This window comes from Macaca mulatta, chromosome 5 (genome assembly GCF_049350105.2).
Source record: "Macaca mulatta isolate MMU2019108-1 chromosome 5, T2T-MMU8v2.0, whole genome shotgun sequence".
Classification (NCBI taxonomy): domain Eukaryota; kingdom Metazoa; phylum Chordata; class Mammalia; order Primates; family Cercopithecidae; genus Macaca; species Macaca mulatta.
In genome coordinates this window covers 119,404,652-119,420,436 of record NC_133410.1, presented here as the reverse complement: position 1 = coordinate 119,420,436, position 15,785 = coordinate 119,404,652, and the positions used below count along the sequence as shown (strand labels likewise).

Genomic DNA, 15,785 nt, shown 5'->3' with positions numbered 1-15,785 from the left:
TTGTCTATCCCAATTGATATACTTTATCATGTGATACCACCTTTTTTTTTTTTCTTTTTTTCTTTTTTTCTTTTTTTCGTTTGAGATGGAGACTCATTCTGTCACCAGGCTAGAGTGTATTGGTGCAATCTCAGCTCACTGCAACCTCTACCAGTAGGGTTCAAGTGATTCACCTGCCTCGGCCTCCCAAAGTGCTGGGATTTCAGGCGTGACCCACTGCACTCGGCCGGTACCACCTATTTTATTACAATTCCAATACTTCTGAAAATAGAGCTATTGCTACTCTTAATTTTTATTAATTTTAATTAATTACTTTGAAATTTCCTCTGTGGCCCAGGCTGGAGGACAGTGGCATGATCACAGCTTACTGCAACCTCTGCCACCTCCCAGGCTAAAGCCATTCACCTACCTCTGTCTCTTGAGTGGCTGGGACTACAGACACCCACCACCACGCCTGGCTAATTTTTATTGTAGAGAAGGGGTTTGGTTGCCCAGGCTGGTCTGAAACTCCTGAGCTCAAGCAATCTGCCCACCACAACCTTTCAAAGTGTTGGGATTACAGACGTGAGCCATTGCGTCTGGCCTACTCTCAATTTTTTTAAAGTGTACGTCATAGAAAACTTTGGTGATATCAAATTTTCTGACTGAATATGAGAGTATCCCCATGTTCATTGTAGCATTATTCTCAGCAGCCAACATATGGAATCAACCTAGGTGTCTGTAAACAGATGAATGGATAAAGAAATTGTGATATAATGGAATTTGATTTCGCATTAAAAAAGAGATTCTATCATTTGTGACTACATGGATAAACCTGGAAGATATGCTAAGTGAAGTAAGCCAGGCATAAAAAGAAATGTTATTGTGTGATTTCATTTATATGTGGAATCTAAAAAAGTTGAAAATGTAGAAACAGAGTAGAAGAGTGGTAACATTGTCCCATCCTGGGTGAAGTTAATATTGGTTATCATGGAATTATCTCACAAAAGTGGTTAACAGAGATGACGGGAATAACTAAAAAAATTTTTTTTTTTTTTTTGAGACGGAGTCTCGCTCTGTCACCCAGGCTGCAGTGCAGTGGCCAGATCTCAGCTCACTGCAAGCTCCGCCTCCTGGGTTCACGCCATTCTCCTGCCTCAGCCTCCCGAGTAGCTGGGACTACAGGCGCCCGCCACCTCGCCCGGCTAGTTTTTTGTATTTTTTAGTAGAGACGGGGTTTCACCGTGTTAGCCAGGATGGTCTCGATCTCCTGACCTTGTGATCCACCCGTCTCGGCCTCCCAAAGTGCTGGGATTACAGGCTTGAGCCACCGCGCCCGGCCGGGAATAACTAAAATTCTACTTCAAGAAGAATTCAAACTCTGTGTGGAGTTAGCGGGGTGGTGTCTTGGCAGTTATCATGAAGTCTGGTTCTATTCATTTAAGATTACTGGTCAGGCATGGTGGCTCACGCCTGTAATCCCAGCACTCTGGGAGGCCGAGGCGGGTGGATCACTTGAGGTCAGGAGTTTGAGACCAGCTTGGCCAAAATGGTGAAACCCTGTGTCCACCAAAAATACAAAACTAGCCGGGCATGGTGGTGTGTTCCTATAGTCCCTGCTACTTGGGAGGCTAAGGCAGGAGAATCACTTGAACCCAGGAGGCGGAGGTTGCTGAGATCTCACCACTGCACTCCAGCCTGGGTGACAGAGTGAGAGTTTGTCTCAAAAAGAAAAAAAAAATTATTCCTTTTTCTCCTCTCTGGAGATATATTTTTAAATGCAGTTCTAGATGAGCTTCATGCAGGAGAGGCACTGAAGCAGATGAAGATTTGGAAGAATTGAATCTACCAGCCTTCAGGATGCAGCTGGACACGGCCCATGGTAGTCAGAAGTGAACCTAATTCTAGAACAGTGAAGAGAGTAATATACTGACTCACTGGTTATTTTGTTTTCAGTTTTATATTGAACTCCTCACTTGAAACAAGAAGCTTGCTTTATTTACTCTGTGCTTGGAATCAATTTGAAGCAATTTAGCCTGAGCGTGTCTGAGGCATAAGTGGTATCACCCCAGTCAGTGAACATATTTTTGAAGCAGTTTTGCCTATACTCTCTTGAGTTTTCCAGTTTCTCTTTTCTTAATTTCTGTCTCCATATTTCTTTTGTTCAGGATCCTCAACCTTAGCACTATTGGCTTTTTTGGGGGCTGGATAATCTTTGGTTGTAGAGGGCTGTCTTGTGGCATCCAGGGCCTCTACACACCACCTGCCAGTAGCCAACTCCCTTCCACTTGTAAAGACCAAAAGTGTCTTCAGATATTTCAAAATATCCTCTGAAGGGCAAAATCATCCCCCTCTGTGAGAACCCATGGTGGAGGGCAAAAAAGAGGCCCACAGATTGAATTCTGGGGATCTTCGGAGTTTGTGGATTGAGGAGATGAAGGGAAAGCAGCAAAGGAAAATGAAAAAGAATAGATGGTGAAGTTGGAGAAGAGGCAAGAGAAAATAGTGAGAAAGGAAGGAAGTGAAGGAAGCATTGCAGAAAAGGAGTCGCCATCTGTGTCAAATGCTGCTACTAGCAGGCCATCTGGGTGGAAGACTGATACTTGACCATTGCTGCGTAGAGACCTATCTTTATAGACATAACCCCAAAAAGAGGAAGGATAAAACAACTGCATTGCCACAAACAGGAAAACATACTTGAAGTAGTCTGCAGTACATATTTTAAGACTGGGATTAAGAGAATGGTTACAAACCAAGTAACTTCTGTTGTTGCAAAGGAGTGTTAAGAGATGGCAATTTAGAACTGTGGACAGTCAGAATAAATCGAATACATATTAGTAATTTTAGTACATTGTATATTATACTAGAAATTGTGAACACATGTACCTGGTTCATTGTAAAGGATACAGTAAGTCATGCACTACTAATAAGAGTTCAGGTGCTATTTGTGAGTCACATGTTAATGAGTTGCTTAAAGACAATCTCCGTAACTGTGACTCTCGCCCTTTGGATTCTAAAATGCTTTCTTGAGGGGAAGAACCTGGCTTTGGAGATGGCAAACCAGGAACAGACATGAAACATTTGCATCTGTAGGGGTCTCCTATGCATTTTAGTACAAGAATGGCTTTAGATCTTACAACTTAGTTTAATCCATGTGGTAAACAGAATAACAGTCCCTCAAAATGTGCACATCTTAATCCCCGGTACCTGTGAATTTGTTACTTTATATAGCAAAAGACCTATTGCTGATGCAATTAGGTTGAGGAATTTGAGATGGTGAGATTATTCCAGAATATCTTTGGGTAGGGGACATCTAACCACATGGGTTGTTAAAACTGAAGCTTCTAGGCTGTGGCCCTGGATTGTCTGGTGGGCCCAATGTATTCACAGGGTTCTTACCAGGGAGTCGGGGAGATCAGAGTCAGATAAAGTGACGTGACCATGGAAACAGCTTGGTATGATGCATTTTGAAGATGGAGAAGGAGGCGGCCATGAGCCAAGGAATGTCAAGTGGCCTCTAGATGTTGGAAAAGGCAAGGAAATGGATTCTGCCATAGAGCCTCTAGAAGAAATGCAGCACTGGTGACTCTTTGATTTTAGCTCCATAAGACTCATTTCAGATTTCTAACATCCAGAACTCTAAAATAATACATTTGTGTTGTTAGAAGTCATTCAGTTTGTGAGAATCTGTTGTAGCTGTCCTCATTATCGGAGTTCTCAAAGCTAGTGTCTGCAGACTTTATCCTCTTATGTCACTGAATGAGAGTTCAGATTTTGAAGAAGCAGTATGAAAGCCCCAATCACAATGTTGCCATATTATTTTTGGAAGTTTTTTTTGTAGAGACAGGTTCTCACCATATTACCCAGGCTGGCCTTGGATTCCTGGCCTCAAGGCATCTTCCCACCGAGGCCTCCTGAATTGCTGGGATTACAGGCATGAGCCATCATGCTTGGCCCTTTATTATTATTTTTAAGAACAAAATGAAATTCAGAATTCTTGGGCAATCGGGTGATAATCTCATAAGTAAAAACAATGTTTAAGTCATTTTCACTCATTACTAAAAATATATTTCTTCTGATTACTGCCAGTTTTCTCAAGCTTAATTTCTTATGTACATTAATTTTGCTGACAAAATCAATTTATGAGCTAACCATGAGATCGTCATCACTGCTGAGATATTTTCTCTAGTCCAGAAATAGTATTTGGGGTATATTTTCTCATTGCTTCCCCAGTTTCTTTTCAAAATTTATATTGAGGGAATCACTAGTGACAAGAGTATATTTATTTATCCAATAGTTAACATGAAAACATGCCATGTTTTCCCCTTCATTTTATTTTCTAGCTTTTGGAATTTTCAGTTGTCTGTGAGGTGATTCGTGGAAATGAAAACCCTATATAAATATTAAGGTAGTGGTAACCTGCAACAGAAATGGATTCTCCTTCGATATAAATGTCAGTCCTTGAGTACAAAGAAAGTGCTCACAAACATGGATATGTTTATGTTTGTTTATATAATTGTGCAAGCTGTTATTTTTCTTGGTTTTGATTTAAATCTAGGAAAATTTTCAGTTTGAATTGGACTTAATCTTATAAACCTGAAATCCGGTTTTCCATGCATTGTGAATAATCATCTCCTTTTGACAGTGTTTTTTCACTTCTAGTTTTAGCCTCCAGCTCTCAGATAGGTCTATTAGTTATAAGACATTCCAGGCTTCTTTAGGATAAAGACAACCAGGAAACAGATTTTTATATTAAACTCTAAGTGTAGCCTGTTTGTTTGAAAAGGCGCTGGTCATCCATAGGGGAAAGATGAGTGGCTTTCAGCATTTGGGTCAGTTTTTAAAGAAGCCCAGCTGTACCATATGATCAGGAACTAATGACCTCAAGGTTCCAGTCATTATTTCTACATTTAGTAGAAATTAGAGGACCATCAGCCAGGGATTTTTTAGCAAGGAATTCTTAAGTTGAAAAGTTTAGACTAGATCTCTAAGGTCTATTCCATTCTTGAGATTCTGTATGTCTATGGTCATTAGGCCACTGGACTGGAAAAGAAGATTTAAAAAAAAAAATGCCTACAGCTTTGACTGACATAGCCCATAACTGTACTTGTGTAACTTCAGGCCCAAGAAAATTTTATATTTAGGAAAATAAATGACTGATGCTTCATTTATATTATAGATTTTTAAGGCTATAAGAGATAAAGTTTAGTTTGGTGACAGGAGAGTCACTCAACTACTCTTATTTAATAGGAGGCATTTCAGAATTATAGTACACTTTTTATATTACCATTATTGTTACACGTTTTTTCATTTTCAAGAGATGGGGTCTTGTTATGTTGCTCAGGCTGGCTTCGATCTCTCAAGCTCAAGGGCCTCTCCCACCTCAGTCTCCTGAGTAGCTGGGACTACAGGCGGATGCCATTAGGCCTGGCTCATCATTGTTATATTTTGAAATAATTTAACAAGTGAACATTGCCTCATTGGAAATTCATATGATACCTTTTTCTTAAAATGAAGAGTATTTGATCAAGAAAATTGGTGCAATGAAATTGAATTGCTGCTAAAACCACCTTCTGAATTCTATTTCTACATGCTGCCTCTCTTATTCAGAAATTATTGTTTTAAATGGCCACGAGAGTTTTGTGTTTTACTATGACTAGATTGTTACTGGAAATTCTCACCTATAACAATACTCTCAAACAAAACAAACTAGAAATTATTTTTTCATCATAGAGATCATTTTTAGTTTGCTTTCAACTGGGGATGGGAGATTTGTCTAAATAAGACCACTGACTTTGTTTTTGGCTTTTTTTTTTTTTTTTTTTTTTTTTTTTTTTTTGAGACAGGGTCTCACTCTGTTGCCCAGGCTGGAGTGCAGTGGGGCAATCATGCTCACTGCAGCTGCAACCTCCCAGGCACAAACAGTCCTCCCAGCCCAGTCTCCCAAGTAGCTGGGACTACAGGCATGCACCACCACCCAGACTAATTTTTAATTTTTTTGTAGAGATGGGGTCTCAGTGTGTTACCTAGGCTGGTCTTGAACTCCTGGGACAAGTAATACTCCCGCCTTGCCCTCCCAAAGTGTTGGGATTATAGGCGTGAGCCACCATGCCCAGTCACTGATGTGTTTTCTGCCAGGTTTTGATTTGGGGGTGATGGCAAGCTTTACTCTAAGGAGATAAAAAATTGAATGGATTTTAATTATTTTGTTTTTGTTTTTGAGATGGAGTCTTGCTTTGTTGCCCAGGCTGGAGTGCAATGGTGTGATCTCGGCCCACTGCAACCTCTGCCTCCCAGGGTCAAGAGCTTCTTCTGCCTTAGGCTCCTGAATAGCTGGGATTACAAGCATGTACCACTATACCCAGCTAATTTTTTGTATTTTTAGTAGAGAGGGGGTTTCACCATGTTGTCCAGGCTGGTCTTGAACTCCTGACCTCAAGTGATCCACCCTCCTCAGTCTCACGAAGTGTTGGGATTACAGGCATGAGCCACCATACTCGGCCCGAATTTTAATTCTTTGTTTGATTTTGCTAACTAGAGTAGCAGGGACAGTCTACAGTCTTTGGTTCTAACTTCAATACTGATTTTTTTCTGATCAGTTTTATAGAGCCTTATCTACTGAAACAAAAAATATTCTTGTACCTAAGATGCAATGCTTTAGGATTGAAACTGACAATTTGCTGAGCCGCAAACATCAACCCTACTGAAATAATGCTGTGATTAGCCTAGCAGTTTGCTATCTTTTACTATGAACAGGAGCATATTCATTCCTAAAGGTGATCCCATCTGATGATTCCTGTGAAGAGTCGCAGTTCACACACACACTTCAGTGCATTGATCGAGAGATCCGGAATTCAACTTTTGCCACATCTGCCCTCTGGGGTACAAATAATGCATACCAAGTTTCTCTGTGAACATCTTTTTAAATTCTGTCTTCCTTCCCAGCTCAAAGACTTTCAGTGCCCTTCATGACTTCATCCAGCAGTTCTCTATCCACTTTTCTGGGGGCACAAGTTATTACTTCCCCATCTCTCACCCATGGGACATGATGGAATATGTGTCATTTAGTTTATTGTTTATTTAAGAAGAAAAAGAAAAATTAAGCCATGCATTTCAGTCCTGTACTTTAATTATTAGTAACAAACTACTGGGCACATGCCTCACAACTTACTGCAAACTTGAGGTGCAGATATAGCCTGAACTCTGCTGCAGTTTTCAGAGCGTCACACAGCCCAACTTTAGCCTGCATCTCCCAACAAGCTTTCTGCCATACCCAACCCACAGCATCTAGTATGACAGACTCCCGGTTTAGCTCACACCTAACTCCACTGCCTATTGCTACTTGCCCTTTGCCCATCCATCCAAAGCCTTCAGGGTCCACTCTTAAATCTTCCACAGCATTTTCTCATGACAATAATCTCCTTCCTTAGCTCTTTATCAAACATAATCTGTAACACACATTTGCTACTGACCCCCCATGTAACCATGTGTTATCATGTAAATTTTTCTAACTAGATTAGCAGAGGCAGAATTTACTCTCATATAAGGATCCTTTTTTCATTCAATGTCATACTAACCATACTGCAAAGGAATACAATAAGTTTATTAAATTTTCTTGGCCATGGCTTAAACTTAACAGAAGGAAAAGAAACCTAAAAGGTTTATTGAATTTTGAATGGATGGGTGGATATCAACATTTTCATCAGCTACTAAAAAAAAAAGGAATTCTAAGGAAACAAAGGGAATTGATATCCTGCCAATTTAAGTATTAAAGATTCTTTTTAGATGTGCAGGTTTTTGTTTTAACATTTTGAAAGTATTTTCTCCCCCAAAATCTTATTTCCAGTTGTAATACAAAAACAGAATGCACCAAGATTTTTAAAAAGGTGACAGGGAGGAAAAAGATAAGTTTACAGATGTATACAAGGAATTTCCATGTCCACTCTGCTTCTAAGAGGGGTGTACTTTCCTGTAAAGGGATGTGTAGCCATGTTATTGAATCTGGTGTACTAAATGTAACTCTACTTTGATTATGGCCTACTTCAAGGATAGAAAAACTAAAAACTAGTTTTCACACCTTTAAAAAAAATCGATAAGGAGAACCTGTGATCTCTGAATTAGTATCTGGAAGGTGAGGCAAAAAGGGAAAGAAGTGCTTACAACTCAAAGCAGCTTAGACATCATACCTTATTTGGTTTCCGTGGTCATACACAACAGAGTGGAATAAGAATAAGGAACCCTTTACCTTAGTTATGGCTTTGTCTTGCAATTATAAAACCACTTTTTCTTTATATCAATTATGGGCATATTTTCATGATTATTCACAAAATTATTGTTTGTCAGAATTTCTGGGCATATAGTTAATTTACTTATGAATAAAACCTCCTGGCCAGGAGTGGTGGCTTACATCTGTAATCCCAGCTCTTTGGGAGACTGAGGCAGGAGGATTGCTTCAGTCCAGGAGTTGGGGACCAGTCTGGCCAACATACTGGGACCCCATCTCTGCAAAAAAATTAAAAGAATTAGGCACACCTGTAGTGCCAGCTACCCGGAAGGCTGAAGTGGGAAGACTGCTTGAGCCCAGGAGGCTGAGGCTGCAGTGAGCCATGATCACACCACTACACTCCAGCCTAGACGACAGAATGAGACCTTGCCTCAAAAGAAAAAAAAAAAGAAAAAACTGCTGAAAAATTTCCATTTTTTTAATGTAAAGAAATGCCTATATGAAGTCTTGCAGAATCCTTAAGAATGTGACAGAATTCAGCCCTGGGAAGGACTTTAAGAAACCTCAGGATCCCTCTCAAGATAATCTTATTTTAATATTCTTATCAAATTATAACCACCATAGACATACATTAAATGTCATATTGGCAAAAAGTAGTGTTATTTCCTCTAGTCTCTGGGTCCCTACTTTATTTGTATCCTTAAAATCACTTTCAGAACCATACGTTGTTTCCTGACTTGAGTCAGAAACTCAACTACAAGAGGACTCTTAGGAGGGGGGTGCACCAGTTGGCATTCTGTCTCAGCGTCAGACTCTTCACCTTAGAACATGAAAACTTTTTCTGCACTAGGTAGATAGGTATCAGCTGAACTGGGCAGTGCCCTTTTCTTTTTTCCTTCACTGCTTTTTACTTTCCCAACTCCTTGTACCTCACATGTGTACAATAGTCATAATGAAGAGCTTGTAGATACGACATGAAAGAGCCAGGAGAGAGCTCAGGTCAGCTTCCCAAGCTGTTCATTAGCAATTAATCCTATGTTGAAATACTGCCCACATAAACATTTCTTCATTAGCAAATAAACTAGTTTGACTCTTGGGGTACAGAAATTTTGATGTGAATGCTAAGGAGACTCAAGCTAAGCACTGGTTTCAGTGACATCCCATGAGTTTAAAAAAGCATATATTTCAATTTATGCATGCTGTTTCAGAAATGTTAATGGGTAGAGCAATAAATACAAATCATAAGTGAGAACTTGCTCAGCTACTCTGGTAAGAATCAAAAAAGCATGTCCTAGGAATGTTTTGGAACAAGACAGTATGATAGAGAAATTCAGATTTCTAAGGATAAATCCACTATTCATTTTTATTAATTATGGAATAATTTCCATTGTTCATCTTGATGACAGAAATAGAAGGGTAAAAAGGATAAATATAAGCTTGACAGAATTAAAGCACATCAGTATTTCGTTTGGGTTGTCTTTATTTGGTTGGTCACCTGGTAATCATAACTCCCAAATCACCATGCTGAAAAGTACTTATTAAGTACCTATAATTACGGGTTGTGCTATATGATGCACATTTAAAATTTATTAAACGAGAAGAGTCCATGCTATCTCAAAATGACTAATTATCTGATAATAAAACAGTATAGTGTTACCATTATACCCAAGTATGGAGGCCTGCCAGTATACAAAGTATTACCACTGAACCATTAGGAAAGCAATCTATCCACATTAAAAGCTACGTGGGCTAGTGGCAAACCATTATTCATCTTGAATACAGTTGAACTTTACTGGAGAGATGCCAGAAAGGAAAGGCAATTTTAATTCATTAAAATTGCTCTGTTCATTAAAGAAAATCTTACCTTCTTCTAAGCAGTATGGATACATTCAACCATAAATAACTCAGTTAAAGAGGTAAGTGTTAATGCTTCCTTAGGCAACTCCCACTTGTAGCAGATGCTTAGGTTTAATTCTAAACTAACCCAAAGGATTTGAATTTCACCACAGTAAAAGATTTCTGTGCACGCAATGAACAACTTACTTTGATCACAGCACTTAAACCGATTCCCGTTAACTACCTGTAACCCAGATATAGCTTATACAGTTATTTTGTGTTTACCTACCTGCTTGACCACAGCCATGACAATGTTGGATAGTCTTGAGCAGTGTAGAGTGTGCAGCTGTGTGACTGTGAGTGACTACTGTCATCAGGTTCCCTATTCTCTCTTCTGTTGAAGGAGGAAATTGGGCTCCACCTCTAAGGTTCCTTGCAATTATCAAGTTCTATGATTCTGTACTGACTGACTTCATTGCCTTAGCTGTTGAATTGCTTTGTAGAGAGCTCTAAAAATTATGTGGAAAAGTGAATGGCCCTTGCTGGGATGTGAGCAGTGCATTAGGACTACTTCTCATTTTAGAAGTGAGGAAATTAGAGAAAAAATACATAGGGAAGATTTTTTATTCTTTTCTTGGTTCTTGAGGCATTACTTTTCCCTTTATGGCTAGAATGATAGGATTGTATGAAGACATTCATTTAACTTGGTTTGTTTATGATTGCAAGTAATACAGTTAATACAGCAAAAATCAGAATCTCAAGTATGTTGAATGGGTAAGATAAATAATAATGTTAAGGAAATGTCTTCAGTGGTATATGTATAACTAATTTCTGTTCTCAAAGAAGCAAAGAGGGTTTGGATGAAAGTTTCCCAGGCTCAGAAAATATGACAGTAGAAACATGAAGATAGGAAATTCTTCTTCATCTTTTCACAGTTACACAATGTTCTACACATTATGCAATGATTATGTAATTCAACAGGAGAGCTTAAGGAATTTTTACAGCTTATAAGATAACACATCAAGTACCCCTTTTTCTTCTGAAAGTTTACCACAAGAACAGGAAAATCTAGGCCTACTTTACCTCTAAGCCTGTTTATCTATGAAATAAAGATAATACTTTACCTGCACCATGAGTATTAAATGGTAAAGCTTTTTGGCATCATGTCTACCCATAGGTAGACACTCTATAAATCATTATATGTGATTATTGTCATTTATTACCTTTATAAATTAGAAAAAAGTATATACTTTTTCATATTACTATCGCCTACTTGGTAGAACTTTATTTTTCTTTAGTCTTTGCTTATATGTGCATAAACAGAAATGGTGATTGTGACTCTTAAGTAATTTAATTCCATGCCCTTGCAATTTCCACAGGAGAAATAAAGCAATATATATATAATTTATGGCCAAAAGTACTTTCCTCCTGAAATGTCCAATAGTTAAAGTTTCCACAAAATTGTCTCACTTTTCCACTTTTCATTGAAGTATAGAAATAATCAATGTCTTTCTGGGGGAAGAAAATGTAACATAATATTTTTCTGAATATCGGACTCTTTAGTTATTATTACAGGGAAAGTACAACTTTGTGTTTACTGCCTGTTTACTGTACACACATGCCTAATTATTTTCCCCATCAGAAAATTTGATAGGACAAGACCATGTTAATTCAACAGATATTTATTAAGCACCCACTGTGTTCCAGGTCTTGTGTGACCAAGAGAAGAGTCTGTAAACCTCAGTGAAAGTGATTTATTTAATTTTTACTTCTGCGTTGATTTCTGGAATCATTGCATTATTTGGTATTCACTAAGTAGGTCACTTGCATTCATTTACATAGGAATGCTGCTTTGTGTAAATAGCAAAGTCCCTTATGAGTCAGCATTACATGTCAGCATGAAGGGAGAAAACATGAAGCATTTTACAAATAATACTCTTTAGGTGAACACATTTTGCTTTTGATATTATGTTTTGTAACTTACTTCTCAACCCTTTCCTTATTGATCTAATTGAATGGGGAAGACCCATTTTAAGAGAAACATTGCTTTCTTAGGAAACATGCTCAACTGTTTAAATTATTTATAAGGTTTCTATTGCTTTCTGTCAAATCATAGTTCTATTATAAAAGTTTGTTGATTTTTGCTTTTGAATTTATTTTTTGGCATTATCAGTATTGTTGTCAGAGGCATTTGAACTAGAGTGACTTTATCTTGAATAGGGGCTAAGTAAAATGAGTCTGAGACCTACTGGGCTGCATTCCCAGGAGGTTAGGAATTCTTAGTCACAGGATAATATAGAAGGTTGGCACAAGATCACAAGATCACAAAGACCCTGCTGATAAAACAGGATATGGTTAAGCAGCTGGCCAAAACTCACCCAAACCAAGATGGTAACAAAAGTGACCTCTGATCATCCTCACTGCTTATTATATGCTAATTATAATGCATTAGCATGCTAAAAGACACTCCCATCAACACCATGACAATTTACAAATGCCATGGTAGAGTATACAGTCTAAAAATGGAAGGAACCCTCAGTTCTCTTCCTGGGGAAATCTCCGCCCCTTTCCCCAGCACACTCATGAATAATCCACCCCTTGTTTAGCATGTAATTTAAAAACCCATAAAAATAGCCAGCCAGCAGTCCTCAGGGCTAATCTGCCTATGGAGTAACCATTCTTTCATTCTTTTGCCTTTTTGAGAGGGAGTCTCAAAAATCGTGGCTCATTGCAACCTCTGCCTTCTGGGTTCAAGCGATTCTCCTGCCTCAGTCTCCCAAGTAGCTAAGATAACAGGTGCCCACCACCATGCCTGGCTACATTTTTTATTTTTAATAGAGAGGGAGTTTTACCATGTTGGCCAGTCTGGTCTCAAACTCCTGGCCTGAAGTGATCCACCCACCTCAACCTCCCAAAGTGCTGGGATAATAGGCATGAGCCACCACGCCCACCCAAGATAAAATTTTAAATGTCTATCTTGTTCCAAGACACAACCATGTCACCAAATAGTTCCAATAAAAATACTTTTTAAAAATTCATGTATGTATCTAAATTGGCTCAACAAACTCTAAAGAATAAAATTATTTCTCTCAGTGAAAAGGCTACTTTTTGTACTTCGATGCTATGTTATTGAGATTTCAGTCATAGAGCCTACAAAGGAAGTATGTCTATTCTGGCGTGATACTTAATATGTTGGTTAAACTGCTGGAAGACCTGATTTGTCAAGGGAGATTTCAATAGAACACCAGTTTGCCATGTGGACTAGACTCCCTCTTCAGTGAAGCAGGAATATTCTCAAGAATATTTTTTCAGTGCTTAAAAAGAGGAGAACTGGTACAAAATTTGATGTTTCCTAATGACTAAAAATATCTTAAAGATTTTGTTTGCTTGTTTGCAGGAAGAAATCTTTCCTGTTTTCTGCTCTGTATGCTGCCTTTGTATTCGGTGGTCGGCACCTAATGAACAAACGAGCAAAGTTTGAACTGAGGAAGCCATTAGTGCTCTGGTCTCTGACCCTTGCAGTCTTCAGGTAGGTTTTTTTCATTTTTCTAATAAAATGTATCCATTTTATCACTTGCTGAAAGAATGCAGTGATTGAGCATTTGATTTTAAATCTGATATTTTTGATTATTGAATATGATGAGGACATAAAATAAAGTGTTCAGAAAGAAAGCCTTCACTGCAGCCATTTGCCATGATGTACCCAACCTTGTATATTTCGAGAATTGTCAGGCCATCTCTTGTCCTGTCCAAATTGGCCATGCAGTAATCTGATTCATCTGTTAGGATGAGAAGCAGTACAGTAATTCATTAGTGTTATTGGCTAAATATAGATGAAAGGTTAAATGGGAAGGCACACAAGTAACCTGTTGAAGTCTATTGGAGAATAGGGTTCAAATACCCTGGGTGTGCTATTGCTAACACTTAATCAAAAGATGACGCTTAGACATAGACCAGACACTGGACATCTGTGTCAGTATTGATAGACCAGAGAATGCTTTTGCTCTGCATCTTCAAAAGCACCCTCCACCCACATTCCCTGAACAGACTTGCAGGCATGTGCTTATGTAGCCAGCTCTAGCTTCATAAATGTGAAAGAACTCAACACAGAGGCTGTCAGGACAAGGCCTGTTCTCTCCAGGGCATCTGTCAGCCGGTGTGCAGACTCATTCCTCCAGAAGCTTTCAGGAGCATTTCCAGTCTTGTATTATTTTGTGATCTAGGCAATCACAAGACTAATTAGCACCCAGCTGGTGTCCAAGCAAGTGCCAGGATTTACCTAGAGTGCTAACAAAGGCACCTGTTCTGTTGGTGTTTTGCTTGTCAAAACGAGCAAGTTTATAACTAGGCTTGGGGAGGAACAGGAGGAGAGTAAATGTACATATACTATGAAACACAAAACTATTCATTTTCATATTTATAAATACTCATTTGTATTTTTTCATATTGTATATTAACTGTTCTACTTCTAAGCAGAACTGGATGTTATCATTAAAGCTTCATTAGTCACTTAAAGCTTATTAAAAATGACTGAGCAGGAAGAGTATTTCCATTAAACTCTTATGATCTGTGCCTTTCCATAATGTTGGATCCCTCCATCTAAAACACCCACTTGCTCACCACTGCTGAATATACTTTTTATTTCAGTGCAATTTGTAAGGCCCTAAGTTTGAAGTACTCATGATTTGGATCTGTCACTAAAATCTCCTTCCAGTTCAATCTGTATCAGGTCATGATTCTCTGTAATATAAAGAAGTCTTTTCATTTTTATTTACATTTAAGTTTGACAGATATGCCTCACCTAAAGTATTTTGATATTTGTGGGGAATTTATCTCTATCCTAATGAAGCCTTTCACCATTTTACTGATTTTTCAATATTCCCTGAACCTTTGTCTTTTGTTATTTTAAATTTTAACACTTGTAAGCAGAGTAAAAAAGTACAATGACTCCCCTGCACCCCTTACCTTGATTAAACAATTGTCAACACTTGGCTGATTTTACTTCATTTAATCTTGCTCACCTTGTTTCTCATCCCCAAATTATTTGGAACTATTAATAATAGAGGCTGAAATAATTCTTATTGAAATCATACCATGGCTAAAGGTTAAGTACTTTTTAAAAATAAACACAGTATTATGATCTTACCTAAATAAATAATTTCTCATTAAATTTCAAATGTCTTTAGTTGTCTCATAAATGATTCCTGTTTTACAGTTTATTTTTAAGAACCTGGATCAAAATGAGATCTTTACATTTCCATTAACTGATATCTTTTGACTTACAGATTTCCTCTCTTTTTCCTTATGATTCATCCTTTGAAGAAACCAGATAGTTTACCCCATAGAGTTTCCTCTGGCCTGGATTTTGCTTGATTCCATTTTTCTGTACCTTCTATTTCTTTTAAGTTGTAGTTAGATCTAGAAGGTTTATTACATTCAGGTTTAATATTTGACGAGGTTTTCTATAAGAAACAACTTGCCTTTATCAACTATTTGGTTATCTTGAAGTATATACAGTTATTATAGCAAAGATTAGGATAAATGCTCGATTCTTTGTCTATATTCATCAGGTTTTTTTTTAAAGTTAGCTAGCATGTAAACAATAAGATTTGTTTTCTTAAGAATCATTATAAACTTATGGATGTGTACTTTTTTATATGCCAGTGATTTTGAGACATGATTTTGATGTGTTTTAAGTCCACTGCTATTCCATTTGATGGTGATAGTTTGATTTTTTTCTTTAATT

The 15,785-nt window shown here is 38.0% G+C and overlaps 1 protein-coding gene across 2 annotated transcripts in view; it reads left to right on the top strand.

The window, feature by feature from the left end:
• Nucleotides 1-15,785, top strand: part of ELOVL6 (ELOVL fatty acid elongase 6) — a 151,150-nt gene that overhangs the window by 86,294 nt on the left and 49,071 nt on the right. For both annotated transcript variants that reach the window (XM_028848012.2, NM_001266921.1), the window contains 1 exon segment: nt 13,437-13,568. In XM_028848012.2, coding sequence (XP_028703845.1) covers nt 13,437-13,568 — 132 coding nt within the window.